Raw genomic sequence first — 19,600 nt, 5'->3', positions numbered from 1 at the left:
TCTTACAACGGTCCCTATCCCTTCAAGATAATATGCATTGCCCATTTCTTCCATATCAAAAGTCCACAAGGATAAGAAACATGAGAAATTGTGAGGTCCAACAAAAGCACCGGGTGGGCCCACATATTTGGACAGTAAAAACCATTCATTTGCTGACACGAGGCGTACGTAGATAGGCCATGTGTTAAAAGTCCTCGGATATATTTGATCAGCCGTGTGTCAAAAATATTCTCCATAGGATGATCGTAACCCTCTGATATGATTGGTGTAAAATGGATGGCTCAGGAACTTCCAAAAATATCCACAAATGTTAGGATCATCCTTTACAGATGATTTTTTTATCATATCCAACTATCGGTACCTGATCTCTCATGGGGAATAATCCAAATTGGACCCCAACAAATACAGATTTTTATCTATATATCACAATATTTAAACCTAGCTTAGCTGCTAACGTTAGCGTACAACAAGGGTGGGCCACATTGTTGGGTTGATCCTAAGCATTCATTTGAAAGGCCCCATGATGGATGGAGTGTGTAACAAAATTCAGCTTCATTGTATCATCATAGGATGTCCATTTGTAGGGGCGAAAATGGACAGATACTGTTATTCCACTAATCTGCCCATTTTTTCACCCCACAAATGGAACCCCTTAGATGATCCAATGGAGCTGATTTTTTTGTGGACACCCTATCCATGAAAGGGCCTTCCAAATGAATGCTTTGGATCCCCCCAACAATGTGGGCCCACCTTGTTATCAGGCCCCCAGAGGATATCACCCCTCTCTTAACAGATATCGTTAGGATATACAAAGGCGTGGAGGAGCCAGTTAAGTCCGAAAGGCTTAAAAGTTAACGATTTCTGTTTTTTTTTTTTTTTTTTTTTTTTGGGGGGGGGGGGAGAGAATATCACTGCCGTATTTTTTTTTTTGAAATAGGTAAGCTAGGGTTAGGCGGACCCCGACCAGATATATTAAAAAGATCAATAAAGATACTACAAGAAAACAGAAAAGCAAGCCCCTCGCACATCAGAAGAAGGGCAAACAAACTATCAAAAGGGAGCCAAAGGCCACCCAACAAAACGGCAAAGACAAAAACCTAACCGCTTCAGCAAAATGAAAACAACAGCCACAACACTGCCAGAATTCGAACAGCTACCACAAAAACAAACAGCACCAGAGCTAACAGCAGAACCAAAAACACCAGCACCAAAAGCAGACCCCAATTCTCAGCCTCCCGGAATGAGCCCACGAAATGGGGACCTTATTCCAGTAGAGGGGATCGGGGAGATAGATGGCGGCTTAAGGAGGGAAGCAGCTGACTTTCCCTTTTTATTCTTCTTGCTCTGAACTAAATTCCAAGGACCTTCAGACGATGGGGACGATAAAGAGAGAGAAAGGTCCGGAGGCTTGGTCTGCTTTGTAGATGTCTCGGGGATATCAGAGCCAATGACTGAGAATTTATTTCTAGATAAGGCACTATTGGTATAAGGGGTTTCAGGATGATCCAAGCTGATCCTATTATGAGCAATTGGAAAATCAGAACTTAGCTGAACAGCTTTATCACTATCCTTAGTGATTGGCCTCCATTCCTTTCTGTATTGAACAGAGAGAAGGGGAGGAGGCATTTGGTTCTTAGGGCATCCTTCAGAAGAATGACTAAAATCAAGACAGGTTTTGCAAGGTTTGGGCTTCCATTCATATTCTACAACCTGAGTTTCATCTCCAGTAGGGGTTTGGATGTGGACAACATCAGGAAGGGGGCTTTCGGCAGTTATTTCGACACAAACTCTAGCAAATTGTAATCTTGAGGCCTCAGCAGTGTGAGAATCCATGTATAAAGGTTTGCCAATGATGCTAGATAGCTTTCCAATACCTGTAGGAGTCCAGAATTTCAGGTGCAATGCAGGGAATTTAATCCAAATTGGGATAGTTGAAAGTTTCAGCTTCTCCAAAGAACAGCCCGGAAGCCATTTCTGCAGGATGAGAGCACGACCCCCAAAGGTGGTGGGGTATTCCAGGACTTTAATGCAGTCCTCTTCCAGGTTGAACTTGAACAAGAAAAAGCTATTAGGGAGAGCAATTAGATCAAAGTCCCCTTTCAGCTGCCAGATTCTCAATAAGTGGTTTTTAATAGCAGTGAAGTAGGGCCTCCGACCAAGAAAATAACCTAGAAGACAGTTTTCCCATTTAGACTTTGCTTCAATAAAATCACCCTCCTTGAAAGCTGCCTTTATTATGCCATCTTCAGTAGTTACCGGGTTGAAAAAAGGGACAGAAGTATCAACTGCTTTGGTTCGACTCTTTCCAAACACTTCCTTCCATTTGCCCTCTGAAATTGAGGAGATGGAAGGAGCTGGTCTGGAAGAAAGGAAACAGGGAGCAGAATCCATGGATCCATTAGCTCGAGCAGGGAAAGATCCAGAAGGATTATGGGAGCTGCTGGGAGGACAGTTGGCCAGCATCTGACAGGAGCCAATAGGACTAGCAATGATAGAGGGGGATGGGAGACGAAAGGTACAAGGGGTAGGACCAGCTGGGAGAGGCCAGCAGTCGCTACACTTGAGATCAGGGGGAGAAGCTTTTTTCTCAAGAAGAGGACTAGAAAGGAGCGGTTCAGAAGGAGACCCCAATACCGAGGCATTTATCCTCATAGTCTTAGCAAATCCCATCTGAATCTCTACACCTTTTCCATCAGAATGGTTTTCATGTCCAGCAGTTTCACTCAGAGAGCAGGGGTTGCCAAGAGAGAACTCAGCTTCACAAGGTTGGACTTCCGAAGAGAAGGACGGATCCGATTCAGATAAGAGTAATGCTTCCTTCTGAGATTGCAACTTTGAGCTGAGAAGGGAGTATATATCTTCTTCACCCTCAATATGGATTTGAGGTTGGGCCTTTGATTTTCTTCTCCCATTCTTTCTCTTTTTTGATGATGAAGAAGCTTTCGAAATAGGAGAGCTGAGCTCCTTTTCTATAAGCTTGAGATATCGCATCTTCTCTGGAACTGATAACCGAATGCTATTAAATCCTTCATCATCACGGAGAGCGCGGAGGTCCAGCAAAGTCTTATTCGGATTAGGAATCAGGTCGATCTTGTGCTTGACCAGATCAGAGAAAGAAAGAGGTTCGATCTCGGAATCGCTTGCAGCAGAATTTTTTATAGCATTGATGCCAGGAGACCAGAAGTTTAGACGCCCAAATGAGTGGGGAGGAATATCCTCATCAGAGCCATCATGAGAAGAGTCAAGGCCCTCCATTTGACCTTAAGAAAAACAGAGGCGCAAATCTCTCTCACTCTCCAAAATGGACGATCTCCCTCCACCCGATGAGATCGAAATCCTGAGTCGACTCAGCGAATCCACCGATCTAGGTCGGTGCAGATGCGATTCAAAAACCCTCCGATCTGATCTCTCTCTCTCTCTCTCTGCAACGAAGAAAGAAGCCGGAAAAAAGTGGCCGGATCTGTACCACCGTCAGACGAGGCGAGCTACAGCCGATCTATACAATTTCCTTACTTTTCCGGCGATCGGAGACGGATCCACCGTTGACTCGACTGTCCGTTCCGATCTAACATCCGATCGTTCCTCGGGAAGCACACGTGCCTTCCCCCGCCCTCCTCCCTCTTCTCGCCCACCTCCTTCCCTTACCTGCTCACCTGGCAGATAGCCGATTCGTGTCTGCCTCCAGCCTCCTGATGGCTTCCCGGATTCCCTCGGTCTCCCCGGACAGATCCGGCCTCCTAGCGACCTCCCCGGCCAAATCCGGCCTCTCGACAGTTAGATCTGGCCTCCCGACGGCCCCTCGACTCTTCCGGCCAGATCCGGTCTCGCAACGGCCAGATCTGTCCTCTCAACGGCCAGATCCGTCCTCTCGGCGGCCTCCCGTATTTTAAACGATGACCAAGACCTGCTGCTGAAAAAGGACTGTAGTACAAAGGTTTCCTTCCAAAAGGTTCACCGAAAACTTACGCTAGAAAGAAGAGTATATATCTAAAACTGCAATCTGAGATCATTTTCAAGACAATCAGAAGAGCCTAGGAAAGCAAAAGTCCAACCCAAAACCAACAAACAGTTAAAAAAGAAGTGTTTGGCAATGTCTCTCACACTTGGGAACCATAATGGGCTGCCTCCCACCAATTCTGTGATCTATAAACTCCATTAGAATCATCAAACCATCTGCAGTTTAGATGACGATAGTCAGTTCAAGTAATCCTCGAAACCACTAAACTACTTTAGAAGCATTTCCAGCAGTTTTTCATTAAAAATAACAAATTTGTGCTTGATTTAAGCCCCTAGAAAGTGGCATGAACTTTTAAGAATGTAGAACAGTGCAGCATGGGAGAAAAACTAGTACATGATATTAAACCCATGTGCCCCCGAAATTCTCCAATAAACAGCCCTGTAAATACTAAATACTCATGTTTGTGTCATTTAAAAAATTACATACTCTTGCTAAATATGTTTCTATAGAGCAAACAGTAACTTATTTTTAAAATTTGGATAATGGTAATTGACTAAGAAACAAGGCGTAAAGCAAGAAATATAACAGTGAAGAAACCACTAAACCAAAGGGCGCTCAGTTCATATATGTGCTGCCATCAAAAATAAATAAATAAACATAGGATTCACACGCATATGAAGTGCCAGATCTTTTCATAATTGGGGCTCTTGATTCCATTAGGAGCTGAAAGACCAATTTCATATCTTCCCAGCCACCATTGATCGAGCCTCACTATCGTACTCATCAAATCCAGTTTACCAGACAAGCTACCATCGAAACAAGTTCAAGGCTACCAATATGAGATTTTCTCTCTCAACAACCTCATCCACACCATCGAACTTTGAAATATCATTTTTCATCATCCATGCAAAATTGCAAACCATCACATACATCTATATTGTATACTAGTGGGACCAACCATGCCATGCGCAGGCCCTAATCCTTGGTTCTAATGTGCCACCATAAGGACGCAGAATAAACACACCTTTCACAGGTATACGGCATTCCATAGTGCCATGCAATGCATGAGTCCTTAAAACCTGTACTTTCTTGGCAAAAATATGCATGGATGCTCTTGGCAACTCATGATGGATAACTCCACATTATGCACACGTATTATCATTAATTTAATCACAAGTTTCAGCATTCAAATAAAGGGATCAAAAGTGAGGGGTTAAATTAATTAACTACAAACTCGAGCAGAGAATAACATGATAAAGTTCATGGGAATAGATTCAAGGAGAATTTATAATTCAAATATGTCCTTTACTTATATTGGATTTGCTAGAAACATGGACATGATACAAGTAGTGCAGTTAAATATTAATAAAAATGGGGTGAAGACCAATCGGAATAACTATATGTAACATTGTAATGTTCATGAACAGAAAAGGAGATCAAAATTTATGGCTCATATATCCAGCCAATCCACTCTTCATTCACAAAAAGCTTCAAATCTAAGATGCTCTTTCAAGGTTTCTAGTTAATTGAGGCTAGAGGAGGGAATCAATAATGGACAGTTATCATTTAGATATTGGTGGTGCTTAAGGTCTCCTTTAAATCCGATGTGAAAGTGCATTCCCGCCACAATGCAGCAGCTCGTTTTTTAACTCAGTTTTTGAACTTCTACACGACAGAATGTGGAAAAATGGTAAACTAGAAAGTTATATTTGATGTTTCAAACTAGCATGTGCCTTCCACATCAAGGATCTACAACTTTCTAGTAAGAGGAACACGCCGAGGATGGGAACTAGAGAAGGAGCGTCGTTTTAGTGATTTTAGGTTTACTTTTCTTTCATGCATTTGTTTTAAATTTTTTGTTCCATGTCATGTAAGATTTATTGATTATCCTGTTTCATATTTTCATGCGAAGATGTTTAGACAAATTATTTTGTTTTATGATGGACTTCGCTTTAATGTAGGTTTCTATTTCCGTAAGATTATTATATTTTGAGTTAACGGGCCGACCCAGAAATCCGGGCTGTTACAAATAAAACTTGATCATGGATTTGTGTGCAAACATAATCGCGCCTTTGATCTGATCTGGGCCATAGCTTACAGACCCAATCGATTTGGGCCCCATTTTGCACAGTGACTCTTTGCATGATTATATCTTTTATAACTCCAAAAATTAATTTCACCACAAGTATATATCAACAGACTATTAATGGGAATAGTTGGTTCTCGTTTGATTGGAAATGTTGCATGGGAATGATGAAAGAATTGATTAATAGGTAACCTTGGAATTTAAATAGAGGGGGAAGGAATTTAGGAGGAGAAAGAATATGGAAGAAAGAGAGAGAGAGAGAGAGAGAGAGAGAGAGAGAGAGAGAGAGAGAGAGAGAGAGAGAGAGAGAGAGAGAGATTCTTCGAACTGATCACTCTTGTTTTTTATAGGTTGGACTCTGATTAGCTTATGTGAGGGCGGGTTAGAGAGAGAGAAGAGACAGATTAGGAACTGATTGCTCTCGAATGCCGAAATTTTAGGCGCACACTTGAGAGAGAATAGGAAACAATCCAGGATTCTAGATTTTATGCATTTTATTATATTCTAAAAGCATAATAGAATTGCCCATAAAAATACGTAATAGAGAATCATGAAAATTTAGTTGCTTATTCGTTTTATATGCTAAAACCGTAATAGAGCTGCGGATAAAAAAACGTAATAGAGAATCCCGAAATTTTAGTTGCCCGCTTTAGAGAGAGAGGGAGAATAGGAAACAATCCCAAATTTTAGTTTTTATTCATTTTTTGAATGAGATGCCTCATAGATAATAAGCTAGATGGGGAGGCCGTCCACGTCAGCGTGAACAGTGAACCCCCCCCCCCCCCCCCCCCCCCCAGCTATATTATAATAGATAGATAGATAAAGAGCAAACTCCCGCCAACTTTTGAAAGGGACAACGGTAGGCCATCTATTTATAATTTCCTCCTTCCTTTTGTTTCTGTACATGCCTTTCTCTCCCTCTTTTCCTCCCCTAAGAATTCTCCCCACATCTCTCTCACGTCTCTCTCCTGCTGCTCTATCTCATCTCTCACCTATAAAAAATCTTTTCATGTATCTCTTTCCCTCCCCACATCCCTCACACCTAAAAAATCTCATTTTATCTAAAAATTGTCCTTATACCTCTCTTTTCTCTCGTTACCAAGGTGTCTAATATCAGTTTCGATGTCTGCCAGGCGCCACGGAAATGGAAAAATGTTGGTTTCGATGATAGATTTCCGTGGAAAAACTATAAATCACATACATTTATGGAAGGGAAATGTTATCAGCACAACCATGTTTTGATATTTGCAAAAAAAAAAAAAAAATCTTATCTAAAATTATTTAAAGAGCTGTCAAAGGTCATTACCATTCTCAAAAAGCTCTGACAGGCCAATTAAAAAAGAAAAGATATGCTGCATTTCTGCAATTATAGAAGCAGGGTTGTGCTGATAACATTTCCCTTGTGTTATATACATGCAAATGATGGAATTTAAGACGGAATTTCACGAAATGCTAGAATAAGAACAAACACATACAATGCATATTATATTGATCATTGTGGTCTATGTGGAGGCAAGAGAGTGTGATTATTTGTTTATGCATTGCAGGTTTGACAGAGAGGTGTGGTGCGGGACCCACAACAGATTTGGCATGTCAAGGGTCTTCCGTCGGCTGCGTGACCTTTTGGTTGCTTGTGATATGTTGTGCATTGGCCCATGAAATGGAGAATCCTACGAATAGTAGTGCTGTTAGACTCTATATGGGTTCTGTAGAAGGAGAGGAACGCACAGCTTTCCAAGAGTGTGGCCAAAAGCTCCTACTTTGTTTACATGAAGATTGTATGGATGAGGATTATCCATTGTTGCAGCTTTATTCTAATTCGTACATGAGACAATGCTGGAAGGACATTTGTTCCAGCTCCGAAAGGGCGGAGCCCATTGCCCCTCCCCGATCCAGGCTAGCTTAAGCTCAACTTTGATGGTTCCAGCATTGGAAATCCCAGCCCGACTGGTATTGGAGGTCTTCTCAAAGATGAGGCAAGGGCGCCAGATGAGATGGGCTTTTAAAGTCTATTGGTTTCAAGGACTCTAATGAGGGGGAAATCATGGCTTTACTGCAAGGAATCCGGATCATCGACAGGTCTAACTTGGCTCACCTCATGATGGAGGGAGACTCCCTCAACATTATTGGGTCGATGGATGGATTGCAAACCCCTCCGTAGAGGTTAACGGAGTTTTTTTCCGACGAGTTCCAAGATCGGCTAGCAGGATTTCAAGTTAGATTCGAGCATGTATGGAGATCTGTGAGTAGTGAGGTGGATCGACTTGCCCGAGCAGGGATTAATCAGTCAGTTTGGAGATCTTCGGTTTGCTTCCGCCTTGGATTTTTTACTGTGTTGTACTTTTTTGTACCCTAGTTTTCTTCTTGTAATCTTTCTCGTTGTAGTTTTGACTTTCTTAGTCAGGTCGCTTTCTCTTTTTTAATTAATAATATGGCCATCATACAAAAAAGAGGAACGCTAGCATCAAGCGGCTATTTAGCCGCTTGAATGCACTCGAGATCCTATTGGTTATAAATCTACCATGCAGGCATTCTTTAAGAAATAAAATCCGTCTAGGTTGAAGGAGAATCCCTAAATACTCGGTTTTGATATTTAATGAGATAGCTTTAAACGCTATTTAAAGCAGTTTTTTCGTTGATTGCGTTTTCTCTTTGTAGAGAGAGAGAGAGAGAGAGAGAGAGAGAGAGACGAGGGCCTTTTGGTCATTTCCAATGAAGGGGCACTATGTAATGGTAATGCATCTACATGTGGCACTCATTTAACTCCTTATGATTGGCCCCACCACATGTTGCCTGCATGACCTGGACCGTTCATCCCAGTGCACTCACAAGAGATGCAAAAGCCTAAAAGGTGTACTCATTGGATGATTAAAACCGTCCAAGTGGAACCTTAGGCTCATTTAGTGTCATCTCTCCCGACTATTATTCATCAAAAATCATCAGCTCTTCATTTTTGTAACAATCTAAGATTCGATGGAAATAATACATGCAACCAAAATATTACAGCAGACCCACCGTTTTAGATGATCTAGACCATTCCTTTGTTGGGCCCTGCCCAATTTTTTTTTCTATAGGATGATCTTGACCCTTCAATTTATGGAGGTTTCCATCCATCATTTTTTATTATGAGATCCATCCATTTATTCATCAATGGAGATGATTTTTAGGACGTGGCCTGCATACGGTGGGGATCAATAAATGAATGGTCTAGATCATCCAAATAGTTGGGTCCCACTCTACTTTCTTGGTCGCCCTATGCATCATATAAAATATCCTACACAAATCTAGTCTATATTAGACTACAATGATTTGAGATAGGCCCATTGTATGTACACCATCCATTACATGCCTTCACAATGGTAAACACAATCGAGGCCATCTATTTCATGGGGCCTACCATCGATGGGAAGTTTTATAAAACTCACAGATCCAACAGATGCAATTGATCCAATCAAAGGCCTCTCTCTCTCTCTCTCTCTCTCTCTCTCTCTCTCTCTCTCTCTCTCTCTCTCTCTCTATCCAAAGAGAAAACAACGAAAAACTACTTTAAATAGCGTTTAAAGCTATCTCATTAAATATCAAAACTGAGTATTTAGAGATTCTTCTTTAATTGTAGAAAGATTTTATTTCTTAAAGAATGCCAGCATGCCAAATTTATAACCAATAGGATCCCAAGTGCACTCGGGCAGCTAAATAGCCGCTTGATGCTAGCATTCCTCTACAAAAAAACCAGTAGATAAATAAGACAACCATCCATAATATTTTAATAAGACCAAACATCTCACATGTCTGGAATAGTAAGGTCTATTCCAAACTAAAAATGTATACTACTATATATACATATGCTTCAAATAAATGCAAAGGGAGATGATAATGTCTCCCATTTCTTTCACGTTTTCGCTCCATTTTACTAGTCTATCTACGGGTTGTAGGGGCACGTTTTTCTGCAACGGCACAACGCTTCCGTCTCCATCTAGCCTCCTATCTAATCAAAATACTTCATGTCATCAATTACATTATTCTCAGATATCTCTCCTAAAAAACGCCTTCGTCTACCTCTTTTTTGGCTGTCTTCTCCTTTCCTTTTTCCCCCTCCCTTTCTCCGCTTTACACCTCTATTCTTCTCCTTCCCCTCTTCATTTTTCCTTCTTTCTTTCTTCCTCCTCCTTTCTTTTCTCCCACCACCTTCACAGTTTTCCCTTCCAAATCAGTCACTTGACTGTTTTTTTAACTATGACAGCAACACCCCATTTTCCCCTCGCTGTTCCCCACCTTCCTATCCCTTCCACTGACCTCTCCTTCCCATACTAATCCCATAATCCATAAGATTGTTTTGGGGATTGTCTGTCATTACAGTCCCCTACTCTATTTTTCTTGCATCTTTTGCCTCCCTTTGATTTCCCCTTTATCTATTTTCCTTCTAGTGACTACCCTCGCTAGTTACCGTCACAACCTCTCTTTTACCTCTTTTCCCATGCGTTTCGTACATCTATTTCACTTAAACTTCACCTTACTGTTCAGGGGTTTGCCCGAGCCTATCTCCATCATATTTTTCTATCTTTGGTCTATAAAATTAGTGGTGGTTGCGGCTTCATGGACTATTCATGCTTCCCAGCTTCTCCACCCCCCTCTTGGACCTCCAGTATATGAAATTTGAGGTCAATGTGCTGACTTTTCTGGGAAAGATCATTCCTACTACATATTTAGCATAGTTAACCCTATTTTGAGCCACCGATACCGATACGCTGAGGATGGTTATATTTGCATATACCTTATCCTTGAGGCTATTTTCCCTAGATTGGCAGTTACTACATATTTAGCTATCACCTTGTTGAAAATGAATGGAGCACTCTTGGAGTAACCTTTAAACACCCTTGCATTACGCTCTTTCCAAAGAACCCATATTGTAGCTAGTAATGTGACATGCCATAGAATCTTCCCTTTTTCCACCATGGGATCATAGGCCAGCTTTCCAACACATTGATGAGTGAACTGGGAGGTTGTGATGAGATTTGGCTGTGCTATTTTATGTGAAGATAAACTCATTAAGCTCCAAAAGGTTCCCCGAAATAACCCGCAAACCCTAGGTTTGCACCAATTTCTCAGGTATAAAATCAATTATTTGCATATTTTCCACTCAAAGATCGAAAAAAGCAAGCCTATTCTGCGTTAGTAACCAAACCCTTAATTGATGTATAAGCAGATCTTTTTGTCATTTACACAATTCTAGATTACCTAATTTCCATTTTTGGGATTCTCAATCGAAGAGAATTATTTTCTATGTTTTTTCCCAATTTTGAAGTTCCTATTTCCCTTTGCCTTTTATTTTTCCTCTACAATTTCACCCCATGTAATTTCCAAGTTTTGCCTTAGGCACTATGGCAAGAACTGCCGCTTCAGATGCCTTATACTATTAAACATGGAGGCCTTACAGAAGAGGAAGATAATACTATATGTACTCAAGCAGAAGCTTTGGGAACATGAGGATTAATTCAAGAACTTTTTTACTGTCTTTTTCTTCAATTTATTGATATATGTGTAGATAGATACATATATACATTAATATATATTTATATATATATATATATATATATATATATATATATATATATATATATCACGAAATCCTGGCGATTTTATCCACATAAGGATTGAGGAGTTCGTTTTGAAATTGTCCTGCAACACAGCACCCCCCCCCCCCCCCTGTCTATACTTCAATAGAAATCACATGATGGTTGATTGATACATAGAAACCTCTAGTAAAATGTTTGCCTATCACGCAACTAGGGGTGCAACTCGGGTCGGGTTGGGTCCAACCCGACCCAACCCGAGGAACCTATTTTTCCAACCCAACTCGATTTCCAATTCATGCACATGTTTTTTGTGGGCCCCACTGTTTTTTTTTGCTCACATTCCTACACAGGCATCCACCATATAAAAACTCTTTATAACTGAACTGAAGGATAAATTTATGTTGAAATTTAAGCACATTTCTAGCTTCAATGGGAAATGTGTTCAGTTGAAATCGGGTTTTAAGCACATTTAAGCACATATCGGAATTGGAAATCGGGTTTCGGGTCGGGTTGCCCGACACCCCAACCCGACCCGACCCGATTTCCAATATGGGTTGATTTTTCCCAACCCAACCCAACCCAACCCAAATTCGGGTTCAACCCGACCTGAGTTGCACCCCTACACCCAATAGATGAAGTAAATTACATAGTTCGTTTTAGGGATTGACGGCTTCCCCATTCAGTGACTTTGGCATTGGGCGTTCCCAAAATAGTATTATCAGGTCGGATGAATTAGATACTAGACATATCTTGGCATTCCAGACTTACTTCCCCTTTCAGGGCCTATCCTTCTCTTTTCAGGGCCTATCCAAAAGAATATCCGGAACCTCTTGGTCGGGAATACATGAATAGGACCGAGCATCACACATATACATATGTACATAAATACACACACACACACATATGTAATGTACATGATCTTGCAGTGTCGTGTTCAGTTAGATGAGCTGCATACATGGCCCTGCAGGCTGACTGGTTTGAATGAGTTCAGTATGAACTACAGTTAGGATTTAAAGGGCACCTAGGAGTGTGCTTAAGCAGTTATAATTTTAAAATGCTTTATCTAATTGTTAATGTATTGGACTTCACCCAGCCAGATTTCTTCACTATATTCCTGTACAGATGCATGCCCTTCATTAAAACCAGGCTCGGGGATGTAAATATGAAAGAATGTTGAACTTAAAACTTTATCCAATAAACGGATTTGAAGTATTCCCAATGGTTGGCTCAAAGCAACACATACATACATACATACATACATATATATACACGCATGCATTCATAATGACGTTATTTGTGGTTCCATAACAAGACTAGCGAATTCATGAAAAGATAACATAAATTTTCAGATGCATATACCTCTTTTTCTTTGCATGATGATCTCTCTCTCTCTCTCTCTCTCTCTCTCTCTCTCTCTCTCTCTCTCTCTCTCTCTCTCTACCTGAATAATACCTTGAGCCACAATCAAAGTAGAATGTTGAACCATTTTATCAAAAAAAAATGAAACACCTAGCCTAAAACTCCCAGACGTACATAATTCTATATTTGTGCTGAATGGCATGTTGAAAATTTTATGACTCCTTGCAACTCTAACAATTATCCATTGTATGTGTAGAATCTGCCACAGTTTTTGTTGTGGGAATAAGAACAGCTCTCTGTCTGTAAGACAGAATCGCCAACAAAAAGAGGCAATTAAAAAGGCACTATATATATATATATATATATATATATATATGAGGAAAAGGATTGTACGCTCAAGCGCACCAAGCTTATGGTGCGCTCGAGTGCCCCAATCACATGGGTCCCACATTTTTTGTGATGATCCAAAGCATTCATTTGCAAGGCCGTATCATAGATAGGGTGTGTACCAAAAATCAACTCTATTGAATCATCCTAACCCCTCCAAAAGTGGAGGGCAAAAATGGGCAGATTTGTGGACAAACAGTGTCTGTCCATTTTGACCTCCACAAATGGATGGGTTAGGATGATCCTATGGAGCTGATTTTAGGAACACATCCCATCTATGTAAGGGCCTTTCATATGAATGCTTTGGATCATCCTAACAAAGTGGGCCCACATGTGATTGGGCACTCGAGCGTACAATCCTTTTCCTTATATATATATATAAGGAAAGTGGTCCTGAGCTATAGCTTAGATAAGCTTATCTGAGCTATAGGGATGATTTTTGGTACACACCCTATCCGTGGAAGGGCCTTCCAAATGAATGCTTTGGATCCCCCCCAAAAATGTGGGGTCACATGTGTTTTTGAGCTATAGCTCAGGAACACTTTCTCATATATATATATAACAAAGGCACTGTGGTGACTGGGGGAGTCTCAAAAAAAAAAAAAAAAGGCACTTTTTATATATGTAACCGGGAGGGGGGAGTCTCATTCACCATTGATTCTATCACTAGTGATGTTAATGCCATCTGGATAACAGACTATGGTATACTAAATCAGGAAAGCCATTTTGATTGCTTCAGGACTCCCCTACATGTTTTTTTGGCGAGCACACAATTTTAGGACTCCTTACAATTTGAGGTCGCCTAAGGAAAAACAAACATCCATGTCTTGGATGTTCTGTTCTAAATCATGATATAAAAAGCAAATAAAACTCATGTGTTAGATTCTGTCCAGTTTCCCACACCCTTATATGTTTACTTGATGATAACACTTATCCAGTGTGAGGTTCTTATGTTTAACAACCTTGAGTTATATTATTTTGTTGTGGGGTTTGTGTCTTCTATCATCTCTAAGATTGATGTTGTTATGTAGATACTGAAGCTTGAGTCATGTGCAAGTTGCAGTTTGACAAGTCCTTGTCTTGAGATCTTTCCAGTAGTCGATTAGGACAAGTCAACTTGGGAAATGCTCACAAAATCTTAGGATTGTTGGTTGTCTACTTCACTTCTTTGTTTGATTATAAACATCCTCTCAAATCCCATAACATATCACCTCAAATACCTACATATCGCCGCAAACATCCAGACGGTTTAGATCATTAAACAAGTGGTTCAAACATATACTTCTGCCACCATTATTTTTCTTTTAAAAACTAGGCATAATGTCTCCTCTAACTATCTTATAATTCTGCAAGACTGTGCCGATGGTTTTTGTCTATTCGTAATGGAGAATATTTCAGTTTTGCATCCATTATTTAGCCATGAGTCCCTCCTTGGCTACAATAAATGGATATTACCCCTCATTCCTAACCCATTCCAAAAAAGGTTCGCTCATGCCAAAGGGAGCAACCACAATTAGCGATTAGTCCACTAATTCACGCAAATCCAAAGAAATTATCACGGATGACCCACGTGCAGGGAAACTTGTATGTGGGTTTCCCTTCAGTATCTAATAACCTTGCTTTAATGCGTCCATAATTGAACTCTATAGACTAATTCTAAAAATACTATCTTAACACATGCATCCCGCACAGGCATTCAGCTAATTTCAACAATTTCATAAAATAAAATTCCAAACAGCTTCAAAATTTGATTATCAATTAAAATTGCTAATCATGTGACAACCCAAATCTTCCAATCAGCTACAATAGTGGTAATATTTCTACATTCCTCATCCTTGAACTAAAAAAAAAAAAATGAAATAATGACAGAATTCCTCACATGCATGCTAATTTCAACAACAGTTAAAAAACAGTTAAAAATAAATGAATGAGAAAAGTATTCGTCCATTCAAAAAAGAAAAGAAAAGAAAAGAAAAGTTAGGGTTATTTGGGATCCTTACCTAGACAGAACCTACGATGATATTGTTAATTGGAATAAAGATCAGCTTCACGAAAAACCCTACGAATCCCATCACAACGAACCCAATCGCAGTACGAAACGCAACTTTCGTGAATTCTACACCGTATTGAGCAATTTCAAAACCAAATCGAGGAGGAAAAAATGAAAAGATTAACGAGAGATCCGCATGATATTTCGAAGATTTGATAAAAAAAATCATAAGAAAATAGATTAATCGATAGAAAGAGAGATCGGACTGTAATTTTACCTTTCCGATCTGGTTTGTGGCATCTCTTGACGAGGCGGTAGCTGTCCTTGGCGAATTCTCTCAAAGGATCGACCACTGAATCTATGGCATCCATTTTCAGAAAAAGGAAGAAGAAGAAACCCTAGATCTGAGAGGAGAAGAAGAAATTTGATAATCGTACGACTGTGTAAAGAACGAAGCCTTGCGTTGACGGGTTTTATAGTAGTATTTACCACAAACTCCCCTTTGATTTTTCTCATTGTATGTAGGGGTGTCAATGGATCCAGACGGTCCAATGGATCGTCCGAATCCGAACATTAATGAACGGGATCTAAACATACGAATAGGATCCATGGGCTTATTTCGGACCCTAAAATCTGGGATCCGAAAAATTTCGGATTGGGTATGGGCACGGCAGAGATGCCCATTGGATAGTCACGATCCGAAATGTTTGATAAAAAATACCCTTCAAATTTTGTAAATGCTATTATTTCTATGAAGGGTATTTTGGTCAAAACATCTCTTATCACTAATGAATAGGATAAGGCAGCAGGATTTCCTTTAGGGAGTTGATATATATGCCCCTTTCAATTCTGCGGACACCTTTTCTGAAACATTTGTCCCGGCTAAAGCAAGTGGCCAATTACACCTAGGGATTATTTTGGAAAATGACCAAAACACCCATGCAGGCATCCAATATCCCATCTCGTTTCTGTCTCTCTCACCTACCTCTCGCCCAAATGCAAAGCCCAACTTCAGTATCTAGAAAATGGGTGTTGGAACCAAATGTGATATAGAAACTAAGCATAAAAATGGTATTCTTATGGCATGGGGCCATCATATCGAAATTCTGTATCTAGAAAATCAGAGAAGTTTTCTCTGTACAAAGTTCCTTAGCTGCCTCAGGCTTGATGACCCTGATGGTAAAAGGGTAAGTAAAATTTCAATTTGTGCAGAAAACTTGTGAATCATATATTGTGAATCATTCACAATTCTCTATAGATCAAAGGGTTTCGAAAGAGAAAACCATCAGCTCCCATAAATTGCCCAAATCTGCCTCCAAGTTTATGTTTATGTTAAAAAATCTTGGGTGGCAGTGAGAAGGGTGTCAAAATAGAAAAGCTTCTTCTCCTAAGCAGCAATGGTCTCTATCTTCCTCGTTTTGTTGGTGGGTTACAAATTAAAATGTTCTAAAAGAACAAAATTTTCAGATTTGTTGATTTCTAGAGAGAGACCTAGGGCGTTTCTGCACTTCCTGGGGCATCTCTGAACTTGGGCTCCTATGGATTTGGGCGAGAGTAATGGGCAAAGATGCGGGACGAGTGTTGCTTGGGCATTTTGGTCATTTCCTAAAAGGACTAAATATATCTAACCGGATACTCTCATTAGCCGGTCAGGAGGTTTTGAATCGGGTGTCCCTAGTAATGAAAATGGGCGAATATATCAGCTCCCTTTCCTTTATTTTCATATTTTCAGTTTTTCCCTAGTAATGAAAAGGATTATCATGGTGAGTCTTTTTTTTTCTTGATTCATTTTCTCAGTTTTTACTTTCATTATGCTGGTCTATTGAACATATATGCCGTCATGAATATATTATTAGTTCATCAGTTTTTATTACTGAATGTTATTGTTATGAATCATATTTCTTGATAATAGTTATACATTATATTTGTGTATGTAATTTTGATTAGTTTTATTGTCCCACTTGGCAAACACGTGGCACATGTGGTCCCACTTTGGGCCGACCATTGCATGTGGATTTTTTTTGCTATCCGGGAGGTTTGAACTCGAGACCTTTGGCTCTGATACCATGTTAACTAACCAACTTCTCCAAAAGCTTAAGCTATTGGAGAAAGGCGTTATTTATGTTTTATACTTTAACAAGATCAATTTATTTTAACCCGTGTTTTCATAGTTCTTAATGCCATTGCTGAACATACTTTTTATATTAATTATTGTAGGGTATAATTCTTATGGTATATATACACTTATGAGATAATAGGTCAATGAGCATCAGGAAGCTCTGGTATTGATGAGTAAAGTCATCCAAATGTTGTGAATGATGAGAGCAAGACTTACGAGCATTAAGAGAGAATATGTTGCGATTTGATCCATGATGTCGATCAAATTGATCTCACATAAGAAAACCCAACGCCAAGATCTGTTTGACTATTTCATATTTTTAATAATGTATGACTCATTATAATTTCAATCTGTGGAGTTCAAAACACATGCCCTTAATGGAGTTGTGTTGAAGTTAATTTGATGGATGAAAATCTGATGTGAACCTAGGGTGCTCAAGTTAAATTTGGGGCAATAGAAAGGAAAACTAAATCTAACGGCTAAGATGACTGAATCACATCATAATCACTAATAATGAAATGTTGTTTGGGGTTACTTTGTTATGTCAAGGATGGTCAATGAATTGATTGGTTCATGGGTCTTCTCTCCTTGGTCTACTTGAGGCAAGACCCTATAGAATTCCTATTTTGATGCTCTATTGTGGACTTTTTATAAAGCATGCACATCCACAATCCATACCTTCAAAGGAAGAGTGAAGTTCATAGCAAGCTTGAGTAGTAAGGTATTTAGCAGTTTGCTCCTACAGACAGTTTCTTTCATATTCTTCCATGGCATTTCATTATTAAACTATCCTCCGAATCTTAGGTGGAATCCACTGCTCCCTAGGTTAGCTAAAGCTGATCTTCGACGACTCTAGAATTGCAATCGATGGCCTGCCGTAGTTGGTGGTACAATTAGGAACCGTGGTGGTGTTATCGGGCCATGTGTAGGGACCTGGATAGAACTTACCCTTAAAAGCTAGCCGTTAAGGGAGGGTCCCCATTCCCTTATAACGCATCCACGTCCATTTCATTTTTCCGATGTGGGATATATGCTTTTGCATGGAACCCCCAACACCCTGGAGGTCTAACAGGTTCCTCATAAGCCGAGTTGTTGGGGCTAAGTTGTTGAATGATGCTTCTGATTGTGAGTTTTGCAGGGCCTACAATAGTGGAGGATGACTCACTCAACGTAGATTAGGTGGATCCAGCTGAAGTCTTATCATTGGTCTTTTATGGATGCCATCTAAGAACTTTTAGACTACATCATGGGCCATTAGATTTTTTCTTCTTCAAACAAGTAGCTTATTAATAAAAGAGAAACATGCAACAAACTGAAAATTACAGATTGGGTATCTCGTGCCACACGACCAAGTCTGAGCAAGATACTTCAAAAGTGGATAGAAAATCCACCTTTTTGTTTCCCTCGCGATGAATATGTACGAAGCAACACCCAAACTAGGAGAGGATAGCCATCGTTTCTTCATTTGAGCATGATACTCCTTAAAGCCATTGCTGTTGTTAAGGGAATAATCACCTTCGATCTAGATCTTAGCCATTTCATACTTAAATATAAGTTTAACACCATTCCACATTGCTCTAACTTCTGCCTCAACTGCACCTGCATCACTGCAAGGGCCTACATAAGACAGGATTTTTTACCTTTGGGATTCACGAAAATGGCAGTCCAATTTCATGCCTTATGTGGATGGTTCTATTCTATTAGTTGGGGTCTTTAACAACTGGTTCGAGTTGTCTATTGATATACTTTATACAATACAAAATGACATCTAGTTGGCACAAAAATTGGGCAAATATGTCAATAGGTGCTAATATGGACAAAGATTAAATGCCTTCAGAATCCTTGGTTCCAAGTCGGATAGTGTTCCCACACCCTCCTTGGATTTTGTTTGACATTAGAAAATATTTGGTGTATTATGATATCTATATCGGGACAGTTCATGTTAGCTCTTATTTAGTTAACTCTACTAAATCTCTATTTATTTTGTCACATTTCAAAATTGTTAGTTGGGTTGCAAAATCACTTAATAGGATCTTATTCTGCTTTCGAGTTGCAAGTTGCATAAGAGAAGGAATAGGAAAGAATGAGGGATGAAAAACGAGGAGGTTAATAATGTGATTAACCCCCC

General features: G+C 39.9%; 1 protein-coding gene across 1 annotated transcript; it reads right to left on the bottom strand.

Annotated features, from left to right (window-relative positions):
* Positions 1 to 3,922: 3,922 nt before the first annotated feature.
* Positions 3,923 to 15,823, bottom strand: LOC143889881 (protein transport protein Sec61 subunit gamma). The gene is made up of 3 exons (XM_077394273.1): positions 15,631 to 15,823; positions 15,364 to 15,479; positions 3,923 to 4,173 (listed from the first exon to the last, which is right to left on the bottom strand). Exons 1-2 carry the CDS (start codon positions 15,722 to 15,724, stop codon positions 15,364 to 15,366), a joined length of 210 nt encoding a protein of 69 aa, XP_077250388.1. The 5' UTR covers positions 15,725 to 15,823; the 3' UTR covers positions 3,923 to 4,173.
* Between the last annotated feature and the right edge of the window lie 3,777 nt (positions 15,824 to 19,600).

The sequence above is a fragment of the Tasmannia lanceolata genome, unplaced genomic scaffold, assembly GCF_043159265.1.
Source record: "Tasmannia lanceolata isolate RefF3 unplaced genomic scaffold, GAP_Taslan_0.1 ptg000013l, whole genome shotgun sequence".
In the NCBI taxonomy this organism is placed as follows: Eukaryota; Viridiplantae; Streptophyta; class Magnoliopsida; order Canellales; family Winteraceae; genus Tasmannia; species Tasmannia lanceolata.
This window is presented reverse-complemented; position numbering and strand designations above follow the sequence as displayed.